At 40.5% G+C, this 17,872-nt stretch overlaps 1 protein-coding gene across 2 annotated transcripts in view; it reads left to right on the top strand.

Moving 5' to 3' along the window:
- The window catches only part of LOC129495590 (F-box only protein 15-like), a 49,798-nt gene that overhangs the window by 27,224 nt on the left and 4,702 nt on the right, over positions 1-17,872 (top strand). The window contains exon 9 of one of the 2 annotated variants that reach the window (XM_055303237.1): positions 15,037-15,161. The exons of the other annotated variant lie outside the window; for it this stretch is intronic. Within the exon in view, the coding sequence (XP_055159212.1) occupies positions 15,037-15,161 (125 nt within the window). The remainder of the gene's footprint in view (positions 1-15,036; positions 15,162-17,872) is intronic. 2 annotated transcript variants of the gene reach the window in all.

Below are 17,872 nucleotides of genomic sequence, written 5' to 3'. Positions count from 1 at the left end.
AGCGATCAGGAAGGGCCTTTCTCTGCCAGCTCGTGGGGCGGCCCGTAGCCACTGTTCTGTTAGTGCTGATGGCTCACAGGGAAGGCCAGATGATTATCCATGACTGAGAGACTGAGGAACATGAAGGAGGATGGGAAGCTGAGATGGGGATAGCTCACTTTTCATCTGTTTTCACAATTAGAAAACACATTTCCACGGTGAGAAGACAGCGCAACTGAGACACGTTTCCTCTGCATGTGGTTCTGTGATGAGGAAGCAGCAGAGGGCGCCGCCGCCATCAGCTTCCTCTCACATTTTAGAAAAGTACAAACTGGAATGTTCTTTGCAGTTTTTGAGAAACTCTCCTGTGGTACCATGTGGTATATTTAGTAAATTCTGGCTACGTCATTGCAGTTGGGAACGACAGCTCTTTGCCCTGTGTTTTAAGAACACTTTCTCTCTCTGTCAAGGATAAAATGCTTTATCATCATGTCCCTGGTGTTGAGGTGGCTCTATCCACTGTTTGTCATCAGTGAGACCCGAGAAACCTGCCTGATTCTAATGAGGCCATCTGCAGGGAGTGGCAGGAAGTAACGGGGACAAGGGAGGATTTATTTATCTGATTCATTCATCAACAAACGATTATTGAACACATGTGCTGGACACAGGGCATAGATGTGTCAGGCATGGTGCCTTTCCTCCTCAGGTTGGTGCTGAGCCAGGTGACAGGCACATGTGGGGCTCTAGGGATTCTGGGCATCCTCAGGAAGGGCAGACCAAGAGCAGTTGGCGGTGGGGTAGAGTGACCAGAACAATGTTCATAGAGGTTACTGGAAAGGGGTCCAGACTGGTTAGTAGGAGTCATGGGGCATGGAAAGGGTACAGCTTTAAATGTGACATAAATTACAAACAGAGCCTGAGTTTGGTGATTGTATAGGGTCATTTCCAGCTTTCCGTCTTAAAATAAGAATTCTGAGGATGTACCAATTTAGTCCACAAATTCATTGTAGTTTTATTAAAAAATCCCAGTGGGAATTTATGATATATCTTGCATAGACATACTCATGTGCATATGGAATGGCTGACAAAATTTTTGTTTTAAAATTTTAGTTGTGAGATAATAAGTTCTTTTCTATGTATGATGTGTGTACAGACCATGCAAAAAACAGTAAAACCCATGTAGCCACTACACGGTTTAAGAAGTGGACCGTTGCCAGGGACTTTGAAGTGCCCTGTGTCTCTCCTTCTGGTTCTGTATATTGTGTTAACCACTGTTTTGTGTATTAACTGTTCCCTTGCTTTTCTCTTATTTTTTTGTAATTAATCTTCTTTGTATTGTGCACTGACACTGAGAAATGCATAAGACAGGTTATCATAAAGCAGACACTTGTGTGATCACCATCCAGATCTTGGTTAAATTTTGAAGATGGATAGTTAGAGGGGACTGGCCTTTGCTCATGTTAAACACACTGACGGATGGTGTATGGTGCCCCTAAAATGAAGCAGAATAGCTATGCACTTCTCTCGCAGCTCCAGAGTCTTTTAACAGATTATTCTCAGAAATGTGAGGCTCACAGCACAGCAATTACCAGCTGTTTTAATGAGTTACACCATGATATACCTGTGTATCTGAGTATATCTTCATCCTTTGGAGGATGTGTATATGTTTATTTAGAGCATTGGTGTAGAATATGTTGTATAGAATCATTTGTCTCAGAATGGCTGAGAGGATCTTTAGAATTGGCTCTACAGGAAATATGCATAATCAGAGGATTCCTGCCATGTTTAGACTCAGCACAAACCCAGTGAGATATCAGAGTGAGCACTGGCCAATTGAGACGCTCTACCTCTCTGTCACAGTATTTTCTCTGAACAAGATAGCCCTTTGTTCTGTTTTCTTGACTCTGTCTCATGGACTTTGCTACACGGTCCTTTGGATTTTACTATTATTATTATTACAACTTACTGAAAAAAAAAAGCAGAAGACCCTGGTTGGTTCTTGTGCCTCGAGTGAGATTCCTGATACTCAGAAGGGATTGGGCCAAAGCTCTCTCAGTGGGAGATACCCAGGATGAGCAGTATGTCGGCAGCCCACAAGCAAGGCCCCTGCATTTGGCAGGGCTGTCCTCCTCATCCCCTCGAGGCCATACCTCATGCTCCTTGGCTTTGGATCCCAACACTGGTCTGGTGAGCTGAGTTCTTAGGCTGGTGACTGCCTAGCCCTGCTGTATTCTTCACCCGCCTTCACCCTTTCACATCAGAGCAGGCATTATTCCAGTGTGCTCAGGAGTAGACTGGGGCCCCATTTTATAAGATATTGCTCAAGCTTCCAGACATTATTCTCTCCCAGCCAGACACTGTATTGAGGGGTAGGACTTTCTGCCTCCCCTACCTCCTAGTGAATAAAAGATCTGTGTCCTTTCTTCTTTCCCTAAAGGTTTGATTCCTTCCCCTTGGAACTTTGTCATATTCCTCCCCCAAGAAACCTGGAAAGTTTTCTCATTGTATTTTTATGTGCTCTGCCACTTTGACAAGGCATGACTAGATTCAGAGTTTTCTAAAAAGGATCCATATTATCTCTCTTCAAAGAAAAATTTATGATCCCTGTACTTGCACATACTTGCTACCTGCTTCTTTGTGTATTGTTACTAAAATCCAGCTAAAAGGCGGTTTAGGAGAAGAAGTATTTTTGTCACCTGATGTAGATTTATGGGAGGCAAGGGGTGGGAAGGATAAACAGTGAGGCAAATACCAAAAGAGGGGTTTGTGAATGAAACTGTGAGTTAAGCTTGTAGAAGTGCCTGCTGTGTTTATCTGTGTCCTGTTCTTTGGGAAATGTGGATGCGCTGCTGGCATTGGGTCCCAGAACCAACCCCAGGTTCTGTGACTCACTGGGTCCTGGGAGGAGCTCACAGGACTTAGGATATAATAGTATTAGTGGCTACGACTTATTACAGTGAAAGGCTGCAGAATGAAATCGGTAAAAGGGAAAAGGTATGTGGGGAGGGACAGAGGAAAGCCTTCTGCAGGGCAGTCACCTGGGATGAGCATATTTTCTCCAGAATGAGTTGTGAAAACACGTGAAAGTCTGTCTGCCTAAGTTCGTGTAAAGACTCGATGCCCAGATTTCTTAGTGGTGACTTGTCACGTAGGCACCCTCTGTCTGGCACTGCCAGCCTCCCAGACCCCCAGAGGGAAGGATGTTGAGCATAAACCATGTGGTTGATACAAGCTGTTTGATGCAGTGAGCCACTTGTGTGGGTTAGGAAAGATGAGGTGGGAACACATCTGGAATCCAGGTGCCGGGCCAGCTAGACCAGTAGGCCTCCCTGAGAGTAGACTCTTCTGGGGCTGCGGTGCTAACTGCTCCATTCCATGGTCTGTGAGCGCTTCTGTGAGAGTGTGGCACAACCTGGAAGGAGCATGCAGGAGATAGTGCAGCTGCAGTTTTGAAGTGTAAATAGAGCTTGAAAAAAGGCATGATCAGCAATGCAAAGTATGAGGCAACATGTATTTTTTTATCTTTGTATCAAGCTATTTATTACCAACTTTCAGAAGCTGAATGAAGGGGGTTTTGCCTAGGACAGCAGACTGTAGCCTTTTTAGCAGGATTGGGAGGGAAAGTGATAGAAGCAAAGGGAAAGGATTTTTAACGTGTGGTCTTCTGACCTTTGACTTTTTGAGTTGTTATAAAAATGCATTTAAAACCTAATGTCTTTTTATTATAGAGTTTGAAAATTCTGAATATATAGAAGTTTATAAAGAAGCAAATAAAAACTACCAAGGACAACCTTTGTTTATATTTTGATCCATTTTCAGATATACAGCTATATTTCTATCTGTGGACCACATTTTGTGAACAGTGCCACACTCTGGTTTTTCCCTTTACTATTACATGGTGGGCATTTCCCATGTCACTGAATTGTTTTAGCAAATTTGATCTTGAAAAAAAAAGTTATATGGCCTCCCATTGTTTGCTTTTTATCATGATCTATTGACCCACTCATCCTAACAGGCATCCGTCTCAGTTTTTCATGATTGCAGTGCTATTGTGATGAGTGTTATTTTGTAAAATGTTTGATAATTTGAAAGGTGAAAGTGACATCTGATTGTTTCACATCTGCATGTCTTTGAATATTAATTTGACTACAGCAGAGGTGGGTGGTGGGTAGTCTGTGGTAGCCCCCTGTGGGGGCATTGTCACAGGACCCACCTCGCTACTGCCCCTCACCGGCACGTGGCTGTGGACACTGTCAGTGTCCTTGCTTGCAAAGTGTGGCCACGTCAAAGCCTGCCTTCCAAGGTGTCTGAGGGCCAGGGTGGTAATAGAGGCATCTCCAGGAGGCTTGGCCTGTGCTGCTGCCCGTGAGGCTTGTTTTTATATTTCTCCTTTAATTGAATTTCCATGTGCTTGTTTGGTTGGTTCTGTTGTTTCTACAACTTCTAGGAGTTGTATTCATTGAAAATATTTTCTCCATTTTGTATTTTGCTGTTTAATTTAGTGTATATTGTTTCTGAATTGCTTTGAGGTTTTCAGTTATACGTAAACATAAAACGTACAAAGCCTATGGATTCCCAAACCCTTCCCCCTTAGGACTCTTTCTGTTGAGAATCGATGCCCCTTTTGTTTCCGTACCAGGCAAGAAGATATTTCAAGCTTTACTTTCGTATATATATTTTTAACTTTGTTTATTTAAGTTATCTGTATACCAGTGTGGGGCTTGAACTCACAACCCCAAGATGAAGAGTCACATGCTCCTCTGACTGAGCCAGCTCAGTGCTCTCTTATTTTGTTATCAAATTATGTGTCCCTCCCCCAATATAAAATTTCTTACTAGTGAATTTTTCCCTAAGTTTTCTCTGTTATTTTAATCTAGTTATTCTTTTAGGTGTATTTAATAATCACTCAGCCAGATTTTAAAATACCTCGTTTGGATTTTTTTAAAGATTTTATTTTTTTATTCAGGAGAGAGACAGAGAGGCAGAGACATAGGCAGAGGGAGAAGTAGGCTTCCTGTGGGGAGCCTGATGTGGGACTTGATCCCGGGCCCTGGAATCACACCAAGCCGAAGGCAGATGCTGTGCTGCTGAACCACCCAGGTGTCCCTCTCATTTGGATTTTGATCAGATTTGCATTAAATGTGTATGTTAATTTGGAAGGCATTGATCTCTTTTCATTTAGAGTTTCAGACGCTCTCTCTCCTTTAAGTCTCTGTCACTGCTCTCGGGAGTAGTGTTCTCTGTGTGGACCTGCCAGTCACCGATACTTCATTTTTTGTGGTGCCATTGTGAGTGAATTCTTTGAGATTATGTTTCTGTGATCTGTTAGATTCAGGCTATATCCTACAGAGTTTCTGCAGTATGCTCTTCATTAAAATACTGATTAAATAATACATGTGCTGTACTTAACTCTGTAAGACACAATAGGAAGTGTTGAGGGGAGAAAAAGAAGGTATGGGTTTCAGAAACTTCTTTTCCCTCCAGAAAAGTGGGGTTTCAGCTATTCAGCAGTAGAACCTGATAAGCCCAGATGACCTCTGTTTAAAGAAATTCTACTTTTAAAGTTTTAATAGTTTGTTTCGAATATTTTTCATAGGTAGCATGTTATCTCATTTTTATAGTTGTGATTCCAAAAATAAATGACTTGTTTCCTCTGTTGATACTAATTGCTTTCTGTGTTTCTAGGTCGATTATTCTCTCTCAGCATTTATCATAACAGGAAGACATTAGAAATAGTACAGTCCTGGGTGGTGATTACCTATGAAAATTAGAACAGATAACTCCTCACAGCATCTTCCAGCGGTTGTTAGTACGTTTTTCCTATTCTGTCCGTCTGGTGACCCATTATGGAAAATCAGCATTATAGATTACTGTTCGCAGAACAGGAGAACCCAGATCTCCATACCTTTTAATGCCAGAGCTCTTCAAGAGTGCACAGTACTCCACCTGGAAACAAGGCCACGTGATTGTGGGACGTGGTACAGATGTGCAAAATGAAACTGTAGGGCTCCTTGTTAAAAATGCAAGGATTTCAAAATGGCAGCAGCAGAGCCCAGGCTGCGCCCCTGAAGTGGGCCCTGCAGAGACACAGCTTGTGTGAGGAGCTGCCTCAGGCTCCCAAGGCCTCCCTGCAGCTTCTCTTCATCTGCTGGTCTGGACTCTGGCTTCTGTGTGACTTTTGACCTCAGAGATTTATTTTTGTCTTTCTGGTGATTTGCATTTTAAAAATCATTTAAAAGGAAGGGTATGAAGTCTTTGTTTATATTTTCACTTTCAAGGATATTGTTTAAATAATACATTTAGCTTTTTTTTTTTTTAATTTTTATTTATTTATGATAGTCACAGACAGAGAGAGAGAGGCAGAGACAGAGGCAAAGGGAGAAGCAGGCTCCATGCACCGGGAGCCCGACGTGGGATTCGATCCCAGGTCTCCAGGATCGCGCCCCGGGCCAAAGGCAGGTGCCAAACCGCTGTGCCACCCAGGGATCCCCATTTAGCCTTTTTCATAGATTTTTATTAAGGCAATTGTGAAAATAGAATCTTAAAACAAGCAGCTGGAGGCAGTTACGTCTAATAAGAAATGTAAGAAATGGGTTTTCTCATTTTTTTCCCCCAGGGTGGAGTTAGTGGTTAGAACCTGAGCTTGTCAGGACATTGAACTTAGGGCTACCTCTGGGGTCACCAGCATGTTACCATCTGTGGTTCCTGTGCCTTCTACACACCTCTTTGGGTTTCTTCTTATTTCTTCCCATTCTTTGTTACCTTTCTGGCATCATTTTCAGGGCACATGGCCTGGGCTACCTTTCCTTGTGGCCCTGTGGTTTCCCTGCGTCGGTAACTAAAACACCACTCACCTTGATGTTGCTTCCCTGACTCGAATGCTCCCTGGATCCTTGGGGGAAAATCACAAGTATGTGTCTGTTGGTGCTGTCCAGTATTGACTCACCCCTGGTTGCTACTCAGAAGTCTTTTAATTAGCCCTCTTAAAGTTCCCTTTGTATTTCATGTGAGGGCTGTTTGGATATGATCACAGTCGTCTTCCTGCTCTGTTCCTTGTGCTTGGGCTCACTACCTGCTGTGCTAAGAAAAACTGTCACCCCTCTGCTTCCTGATCGTCCTCTCTCATCTGCCATCACATTGTCACTATATTACAGTCTCTTTGTATTCTTGTTTTTTTTTTTTTTTCTTTAGGGAAAAAAATGTCCCACTTCTTTCCAAAGAGTATATCCCAATTTCTATTCCTAAATATATCTGCTCCTACCTCCTCTGGAACCTGTATTTAGCCATTTGTCTCTTAGCATCATCTCAAATCTGTTTTCCCATCATCTTTTTTTCAATTCATGTTTTTTTGATTCAAAAATTATTTTAAAAGGAAAAAACACTTCCATACAGATCAGAAAAAATTGGTTGAAAGCTACGGAAAACCTAACCTAAAACTGGCTTAGCAAAAAGGATTCGTGTAGAAAAATCCAGGGGGAGGTTTTATTTCAAACAGTTTGACGCAAGGGCTTGTTGCCTGTCAGTGGGGCTGGATATGTCTGGACACCCTGTCCCTCTTTGTCTCTCCCATTCTGATTCTTCCTGCTTCACTGTATTCTGAGTTATACTTCCTCCTTTGAAGGCAGCTCTGGCTAGCCCTAGATCTCATGTCCAAGTCTAAGATCCTCCCTTAAACACCCCCTCCCCAAGAGTCTCATTGCATCTCCTTGGCTCTTGTTGGCTCAGGAACTCATCCTGCCTTAGTCATGTGTCAGGAGGATGGGATGCTCCATATCTGAGCCTGGCTGCTCTCATCTAAAGTATGGGGACTGACGTGGGTATGTGTCTCAGAGGAATATCAGAACATGCTTTGTGAGAGAAGCAGAACAGGTGTTGGAGAGTCCAAAACAAATATCCATTTACCTTCCCCATAAACATCTCTGGAAAGACTAGTCTGGAAAAAAATGATGCATACTCAGATCGACTGGACTGTTAGGAAATTGGCCCCCGGCATGGAAGATAAAATCGGGTCTTGTGAAAAATACATCTGAATTTTTACATCAATAGGAAAAGCTATTTTGAAACACTATTGAATTAATGAGCACTGAGCTTTTTAAGAGTCTAGGTACACACTTTATCCTGTTGAAAATCAAGTTTATTGTCAGCAGTACCAGGAACAGTACCAGCAGCAAATGTAGCCTGTTAGGGTTCTTGCTGGTTGAGAGAAGTGGAGGGTCTGTGGCTCAAAGACTTAGGGGATTTTATTGATGTTGCCACACTCATCAATTCAGGATTTGGGAGGGATGTTGTCCTACAGATTTGAAAGTTCTCCTTTTCCAGTATCCTTCCAACACAGCTCCAGTTCATTTCACTCATGCTGCTAGTACAACGAGTGAAACCAGGGAGAAAGTTCTGATCCTCCTCACATTCAGAGATGACCTCTCTTTTCATAGTCCATGATCTGTGTCTATTCTTAGCTACTTAAATTTTACGTGTATCAGGGGTTTGGAAAGCAATGAAAGTATCTGAAAATAATCAACTGAGAAAAAGAGAGAAGCTCTGTGTTTACCTTATCTAATATAAGATGCTGAACAAGGAAAGAGGGGGAAGTACTCAAGGTTTTCTTGTCTGAGAGCCTATTCAATTTGATCATTAGAGTCTGATGACTTTTCTGTCTTGTTCTTGGTTATTCCTTCATAGTGTTGGTGTCTCTGCAGCTTTAAACTGTTAATACTTGGCGGCAAATATTTTTGAGTTTGTAGGGTCTTCTTTCTTCTTACACACTCTCACCTGAGAACTGTGTACTGATGTCCCATCCACATGTCTGTGTCACTGGTGTGTCACTGTGTTCACGTGTTCTTGTTCCTCCGGCAGTCTCTCAGGTGGTGCTTTTGGGCCCCACCTTACTTAGTGCCTGCTCCTCAGGGTGATGTGTGCAGTGGGCTCCTGTTGCCTTTCCTGCCTCAGACAGCACTACTGTGATGTAAGCCCCTTTCCTGTCTGCCTTGGGAAAATCATTCAGTCAACCCAGTCAGTAGTCCTCTCTCTGAACCTTCTTTTACTTCCTGCCTTTTCTGGGTTCTATTTATGGGGCAAAAAAAAAAAAAATGAATTCTAATCATAGCTAAGAAATGAGGAATGTTATATTAGTAGTGCCATTAATCATGCCGTAGAAGACATGACCTTTTTTCCTAAAGACTGTAGATTATTTTAGGAAACCTTGAAAATGCAGAAACAATCCAGTATAATTAAATGTTCAGGTGTTAGAACATTAATGTTAGCAAGGGTTAGAAAAGGAAGAGATTAGCGTAGGCTGGAAGGTGCTATTAGCCATAGAGGTGAATGTTGAAGTTTTGAGGGACTAAATTCCCTCAGGGAAGAGGAAGACGATCTGAGGACACAGATTTGCGCATTTCCAGGGTTATGGGTTGGATAGGAAAAGAGCAGCTAGTTGTAATAAGCAGAAGGGGGCCTTCAGAGGAAGGTTGATATAGCTGCTAACAGCTAACGTCTATTGAATGTTACTTTTTTAGTAACATTTTATTGTGATGTAATTTCCAATGTAGAAAAAAATTACAAAAATAATACAAGAACTCCCACATATAATTTTCTGATTTTTTTCACCATGGATTAGTTTTGCTTGTTCTACAACTTTATATCAGTGGGATCATACAGGATGTACTCTTTTGTGTCCAGATACTTTCAGCGAAATGCCTTGAGTTTCATTTATACTGTTGCAAGTATTGCTAGTCATTCCTATTTATTGATGAGTAGTACTATTTCACTGAATGAATATGCCACAATTTGCATACCTGTTTTCCTATTGATGGACAGGGAATTTGTGTTGTTTCCTGTTTGGGGCACTTATGAATAAGGCTATTACAGAACTCTTGTGAAAGTCTTTTTTTTGTGGACATAAGTTTTTTTATTTCTCTTGGCAAAATACCTAGTACTGGAATCGTTGGTTTTGTAGGAGGTTTATGTATTAAAAATTATCATTTTTATGTATAAGAAAATTCTATGTATAAGAAATGGCCAAAATATTTTTTTAGATTGTTTGTACATTTTCTACTCCCACCAGTGTTGTATGAGTGTTCTGGTTGCTTTATATCCCAGTCGACGTTTGATGTTATTAGTCTTTTAAATTTTAGTTGTTCTGACGTGTGGGAGTAGGATCGATCATCAAGGCTTTGATTTGCATCTCCCTAATGGCCAGTAGTGGTGAGCGCCTTTTCATGTGCCTCTTGGCCATTTTCATATCTTCTTTTTGAAGTGTCTACTAATCCTTTCAACTTTTAAAAATAATGACTTATCTGTTTCTGAATTATAATTCTTTATGTATTCTGAATACTAGTCCTTTGATAGATAAATGTTCTACAAAATGTCTCATCCCAATCTGTGGCTGGCTTGTTAATTTCCTTAATGGTATTTTAAAAAAATTTTTTTTTTTAATTTATTTACGATAGTCATACAGAGAGAGAGAGAGGCAGAGACACAGGCAGCGGGAGAAGCAGGCTCCATGCACTGGGAGCCCGACGCGGGACTCGATCCCGGGTCTCCAGGATCGCACCCTGGGCCAAAGGCAGGCGCCAAACCGCTGCGCCACCCAGGGATCCCCCCTTAATGGTATTTTTAAACATTTTTTTATTGAAGTATAATTGATGTATAACATTATATTACTTTCTGTGTCTGGATTAGCTCACTTAACATAATGTCCTTTAGGTCTATCCATGTTGTTGCAAATGAAGGATTTCCTTTTTTGTAGCTGAATAATATTCCTTTAGTGTGTTTGTATGTGTGTTACATATTTTTTGATATGATTTTTTACATGTGTATTACATATTTTTCCATTCATCCATTGATGGACCCTTGGGTTGTTTCCATGCCTGACTATTGTAAATAGAACGGCAGTGAACATGAAGATGCAGAGGTTTTTTTGACATAGTGATTATATTTCCTTTGGACAAATACCCAGAAGTGGAATTGCTGGATCATACAGTAGTTTTTAAAAAGGATTTTTGAGGAACATCTGCACTGTTTTCCATAGTGGAAAGTATAAATTAGTGCAGTTAATTACCACCGACAGTGAGGGCTCCCTTTTCTCCACATCCTCACTAATACTTGTTATTTCCTATTTTGCTTTTCAATAATAGCCATTCTGAGAGGAGTGAGGAGATATCTCAGTTGGTTTTGATTTACATTCTCTTATGATGATTTATGTCAAGCATCTTTTCATGTGTCTGTTGGCCATCTCTATGTCTTTTTTGGGAAGAGGTCTATTTAGATTCTCTGTCCCTTTTTAATTGGATTTTCTTTTGATATTGAGTTTTATGGATTCTTTATATATTTTATATATCAATCCCTTATTGACTATATTATTTGCAGATATTTTCTCGCATTCATTAGGTTATCTTTTCACTTTGTTGATGGTTTCCTTTGCTGTGCAGAAGCTTTTTAGTTTGACATAGTCCCATTTATTTACTTTTGCTTTTGTTGACTTTGCTTTTGGAGACAGATCCAAAAATGTATCACCAAGACCTAAGTCAAGGAGTTTATGTTTCTTTTTTTTTTCTAGGATTTTTATGGCTTCTGGTCTTATATTCAAGTCTTAATCCATTTCGAGTTAATTTTTGTGTATGGTGTAAGATAGTGGGCCAATTTCTTTTTTTTTTTTTTTTCTGTGTGGCTGTCCCATGGTCCCAACACTATTCATTGAAGAGATCATCCTTTCCCCATTGTATATTCTTGCCTCTTAATAGTATCTTTTCATGATTAGGAGTTGCTCATTTTGATCAAATCTAATTTATTAGTTTTTTTTTATTTCATACTTTTTTTGGGGGGGTTTAAAAACTTTTCCTATTCCAAGTTATAGAGATGTTCTTTCTTCTGATTGTATGATGGTTTTAACCCTTACATTTAGGTCTATGATCCATCCCTAATTAATTTTTGTATTAAGTGTAAGGTAAGGGCTGAGGTTCATTCTGTTTTTCCATATGGATAGTAAGGTTTTTTTGTGAAAAGACTTTGTTTCTCATTGAATTATTTTGATGTCGTTGTCAAAAGTCAATTGTTTGTAAAAGTGTTGGTAGGTATTTAGATCCATCTATTCTGTTCTGTTGATCTATCTGTATGTCTTAGAGTGATGACACGCTGTCTTGATTGCTGTACCTCTACGGTAAGTCTTGAAGTCAACTTTTTTTCTTCTTCTTAAGATTGTATGGCTCTTTTAGGTCCTATTTCCTTTTGAATTTTAGAATCAGATTGTCAAATTTTATTATTTACTTATTTTTCTATATTGATTCTTTATAAATTATTAAATTCCTGCTGGGTTTATGATTATGATTACATTAAATCTGTAGATCATTTGGGTAAATAGATGCATTTATAATTATTGAGTCTTGTAATCCATGTACATGGTACATATCCACCTTCTGCTTGGCAGTAGGCTTGGCTCTTTAGATAGAGGAATAATGTTGACATAATGCATGTAAGGTGCTTAGCATATTTAGCCTGGAAGATATAATAATCTATACTGTAATGTTCATATATATTATTAGTTCCATTAATCTTCACAAAGCCTTATAAAATACTTTCTATTCGTGTCCTTATTTCACTTAGCTTAGAGCTTGAATGTGGTTACACAGCTAGTAAATGGCTGGGCAGGGTTTGGAATGAAGCCTATCATGACTAAAAGCCATGCTTGTAAGTGAATGTCACTGGAAGCCAAGGGCAGTGAGCCTTGAATTTAATTTCTCTACATTTTGGGGATGGCCTTATGCTTTGTAGGTTAGAGCTGGAGTTACCAGAATTTATTCTGACTGTTTTAAGCAACGGAGGAACTCAGTAGGGGTATATTAGCTCAAGTGAAGGAACCCAGGCCACTTATGACTTAGTTCTAGGAAGGTTGAGGAGGGGAGGTGAGTAAGCATGAGACTCACAATGGAGAAATTGACACAAATTTGGGGGAGCCATAAATGCTTCTCTAGCATATATTGTCTGCTGATTTATAGATTTTTCTCTATTGGCAGTAATATGAAAGCAGAACTTTATGAGAATTTAAAATATTACATACTATATAATATATATTTATTAAATATTATAAATTTTTAGTATTTAAGCAAATAAGTAATTATGTTTCCTTTTGTGTATGTTTTAATTTATTATATAATTCTATATTATATTAATCTATTATAATAGACACATACTGTTTAAATCATGTCTCTGTCACTTACCAGTGGCATGACCTTGGGTGAGGTACTCTTAATCTCTCTGTATATTTCTCTCATCTATGAATTCAGAAAACTGTAATACCTAATTTATAGTAGGATTTTAAGATATTCTAGTCTTTTAAGCTACTATAAAGTGCTTAACACAATGGTTGGTGTACAGTAAGTACTCAAGAATATTGCCTATTTTATATATTTAACATAGAACATATGTGCAGATTGTTTAAATGTAGGGTAAGCTTAAATAGCCTTTTTCTCTTAGAGGTACAAGCAGAAGGAGTTCTGACCTTTCAAGATACTGCAAATGTTAAAGTTGTTCTAAAGTGGGAGAATATTTGGTAATAAAATAACAATAGTCTTTTTGCTTCCACAGAGATTTCATGTTTATTAGCTTAGACAATTGCCATTGAGATGTTATTGGCTGTTGTACTTTGGGGTCCATTTTCTGCGGTGTCCTGAGGACAAGCCACATGGAAAATGAACTCGTGGTTTTCTGTATGGCATCGTCTGGCTGCCAGCACACATGCCAGCCGGTTGGAGGTCTCTCTTGATTTTGCACATGGCTGTGCAGTAATATAGAGCAGAGCAGAGCCACATCTGGTCCATTCAGAATGTCATTACTGTGTCTCCTCTGAGGCTTGGCTTTTCACACATTTCCTCCATGCTTCCGTTGAGCCCTGCAGAGGTGACAGCGGAGCTGTTGCCTGGGAAGGGTCAGTGTCTTTTGGCATTCATTCCTGCAGCAGGGGAGAGGAGGAGAGAAGCTGCACTGTTGTTGCTAATTACTCAGCAGGAGGGGACCTGTGGGCTGTTCCTGTCCTTGGTACTGAAGGCCTCACAGTGCCCTCCTGTGGGGCTGGAAAGCTCCAAGGGGCTCATTACTGTGTCCCAGAAGAGGCTGCTGGCAAAGTGGCCCGAGACTGTGCTTCAGATGACACCGTGTAGAATTCTTAGGGTGGGGCTTTGGCTCTACTTTGTCCCTTGAAATAACTCACCTAAGGTCAAGGAACCTTTTTCTGTCCCCTTCTTCTTTCCCCTGCGTGACTCACCTCTTATCTTTGTTGAGGTGTCTCTCTCTGAAGAGAGCTTACATCCAAATGGAGGAGCTCTTATGTTGTCCTGCATGGTGGTCATGTTTCAGGGTAAATGTGTGAAGCTCATCATCACAGGAAGCTCGGCAGTGCATGCATAGGCTCTCCATGTGTAAGGGCCTTGGAAAGTGGATTTGTGTGCTTGGGTTGGGAGGAGCCCTTGCCAATGGCTATGTTGCCCTTAGTCCATGGTTAGCTAATCAGAGGAGGGGCAAGGCCTCTGGTCTCATGCTGTTGGTAGCATGGGCATGGATTTCTGCCTACTAGTAAGCATGTGAAAGATGTGTGTGCGGGGCTTCTTGTCTTTTCCATACTCCCCTGCTCTCAAACTCCTCATTCCTATGAACATTGCTCTCCTTGTTCCCTTCTGTTTAATGTCTGGGCCACTCTGGCATCTGCTCTCTTAGAGGCTCCGTACCATGATTGCTGTTAGCTTAATCAAATCAGAAGAACTTCAGCCTCCTTAGCAACATTGGCCTCCATCAGTGACATGTAACCTCCAGGTTCTCCCCAGGCATCTCCCCCCCACTCACTTTTGAGATCATGTTTCCAGGATATGCACTTGTTTCTCTGTCTCTGGAGAACAGCTATGCTACCAGCCTCAAGCCAGATGCCTACATCCAGGACTTGGCCATATGAGGCATTCTCTAGGAAGCAGCAAGCCTAAGGACTCTTGACTTGTCCTGCGTTCGCATATCGTAATTTAAAAAATCTTAAAATCTTTTCAGGATCATAATTTTAAAAATCTTAAATCTTTTCAGGATCCATTGAAAATGGATATGTGAAGCTTGTTGTTATACGTTTTAAAAATAACACAGAACACCTACCTCTTATTGGAAAAGTTGGCCTTTCTTGGAGAACTGATGTTTTCAGTGGCTGCATAAAGGTAATTTGTTGTTTTATTTTCTTAATGTAACCTGATTTCTGTCAATGTATATTTCTTTTTTCTTTAATAATAAATTTATTTTTTATTGGTGTTCAATTTGCCAACATACAGAATAACACCCAGTGCTCATCCTGTCAAGTGCCCCCCTCAGTGCCCGTCACCCATTCACCCCCACCCCCTACCCTCCTCCCCTTCACCACCCCTAATTTGTTTCCCAGAGTTAGGAGTCTTCATGTTCTGTCTCCCTTTCTGATATTTCCTACCCATTTCTTCTCCCTTCCCTTCTATTCCCTTTCACTATTATCTATATTCCCCAAATGAATGAGACCATACAATATCTGTCCTTCTCCGATTGACTTATTTCATTCAGCATAATACCCTCCAGTTCCATCCACATTGAAGCAAATGGTGGGTATTTGTCATTTCTAATGGCTGAGTAATATTCCATTGTATACATAAACCACATCTTCTTTATCCATCATCTTTCGATGGACACCGAGGCTCCTTCCACAGTTTGGCTATTGTGGACATGGCTGCTATAAACATCGGGGTGCCGGTGTCCCGGCGTTTCACTGCCTCTGTATCTTTGGGGTAAATCCCCAGCAGTGCAATTGCTGGGTCGTAGGGCAGGTCTATTTTTAACTCTTTGAGGAACCTCCACACAGTTTTCCTGAGTGGCTGCACCATTTCACATTCCCACCAACAGTGTAAGAGGGTTCCCTTTTCTCCGCATCCTCTCCAACATTTGTGGTTTCCTGCCTTGTTAATTTTCCCCATTCTCACTGGTGTGAGGTGGTATCTCATTGTGGTTTTGATTTGTATTTCCCTGATGACAAGTGATGCAGAGCATTTTCTCATCTGCGTGTTGGCTATGTCTATGTCTTCCTCTGTGCGATTTCTGTTCATGTCTTTTGCCCATTTCATGATTGGATTGTTTGTTTCTTTGGTGTTGAGTTTAATAAGTTCTTTATAGATCTTGGAAACTAGCCCTTTATCTGATACGTCACTTGCAAATATCTTCTCCCATTCTGTAGGTTGTCTTTTAGTTTTGTTGACTGTATCCTTTGCTGTGCAAAAGCTTCTTATCTTGATGAAGTCCCAATAGTTCATTTTCGCTTTTGTTTCTTTTGCCTTTGTGGATGTATCTTGCAAGAAGTTACTGTGGCGGAGTTCAAAAAGGGTGTTACCTGTGTTCTCCTCTAGGATTTTGATGGAATCTTGTCTCACATTTAGATCTTTCATCCATTTTGAGTTTATCTTTGTGTGTGGTGAAAGGGAGTGGTCTAGTTTCATTCTTCTGCATGTGGATGTCCAATTTTCCCAGCACCATTTATTGAAGAGACTGTCTTTCTTCCAGTGGATAGTCTTTCCTCCTTTGTCGAATATTAGTTGACCATAAAGTTCAGGGTCCACTTCTGGGTTCTCTATTCTGTTCCATTGATCTACGTGTCTGTTTTTGTGCCAGTACCACACTGTGTTGATGACCACAGCTTTGTAGTACAGCCTGAAATCTGGCATTGTGATGCCCCCAGCTATGGTTTTCTTTTTTAAAATTCCCCTGGCTGTTCGGGGTCTTTTCTGATTCCACACAAATCTTAAAATAGTTTGTTCTAACTCTCTGAAGAAAGTCCATGTCATTTTGATAGGGATTGCATTAAACGTGTAAATTGCCCTGGGTTGTCAATGTATATTTCTGACACTGCTTTTAGAGTCCTAGTTTTACTGTTCTCATGTCTGAAGATATGTGCATATTTTCTTAGCTGTTGACACCTGATTGATTCATTCAACAGGTACTTGTTGAGTACCGTCTGTTTTTTGTTGAGTGTGGGGGAGCAGGAGCAGTGGGTAGCATGCAACAGCATTTCTGCGCCTCTGCCCTTCCATGAAGCCCCTCTGTCTGTGTTCTGGAGAAGAAGTAGAGCTCTAGGTTGGACCAAACAAGTAGCAGTTACTCAACATCTTAATTGCTCTTATACCAGGATACAGATATTTCCTTGAAACCCTTCCTTGAACAGTTATATCAGTTTGTACCTCACCAAAAATTATCCCCATGGATGGGAGAGTTTATTTAGTGTTTGGGAGTTGGCAGGGACAGAGGGAAGAAGAGGTGGAGGAGGGTGAGGGTCCTTGAAACAGTTGTGCCCATGGATGCTGGGGTTCTCCTTGTTCTCCATCTTTATTTTGTTCTCCATCAGGATTTACATATTCCTGGTGAGCCCGTGGGATCTATCTTGAGTAACTTTATTCCGCCATACAAGTACAGACACCTTGTGAGAATAGTTACCAATGATGATTGAGATTGAGAGCAGTGCTATCATTGACTGTTAAAATCAGTTAATTATCATTAAATATTATCTCTTGAGCCATTTGCTATTTGATACAATGAACTGCTTTATTGATTCTATTTATTTGTAAACAAATATTTTAATTTTGGTACAGATTATTTTTATCATATACATAAGAATATTGTTTCACATCTTTAAGAGCACAGACTTGTGTTTTTCAATGGGTCTTATAAAAATATGCACTAAAATAAAATGTTAAAGCCAGAGTAGACCTTGAGGTCCAAGAAAGGTAGAATACAGATATGAAAGACTTAATGTGTCCATGTGATTATAAAAATGATGTCATTTGTTCTGTGTTTTTTTTTGTTGTTTGGAGCAGGATGAGAGCAGGGGGAGGGAAGTGTAGTAATTCTACAAAGAAACAAA

Source organism: Nyctereutes procyonoides, unplaced genomic scaffold (genome assembly GCF_905146905.1).
Source record: "Nyctereutes procyonoides isolate TBG_1078 unplaced genomic scaffold, NYPRO_anot_genome, whole genome shotgun sequence".
Lineage (NCBI taxonomy): Eukaryota > Metazoa > Chordata > Mammalia > Carnivora > Canidae > Nyctereutes > Nyctereutes procyonoides.
The sequence above is the reverse complement of the archived record's forward strand: the minus strand, read 5'-3'. Positions and strand labels throughout refer to the sequence as shown.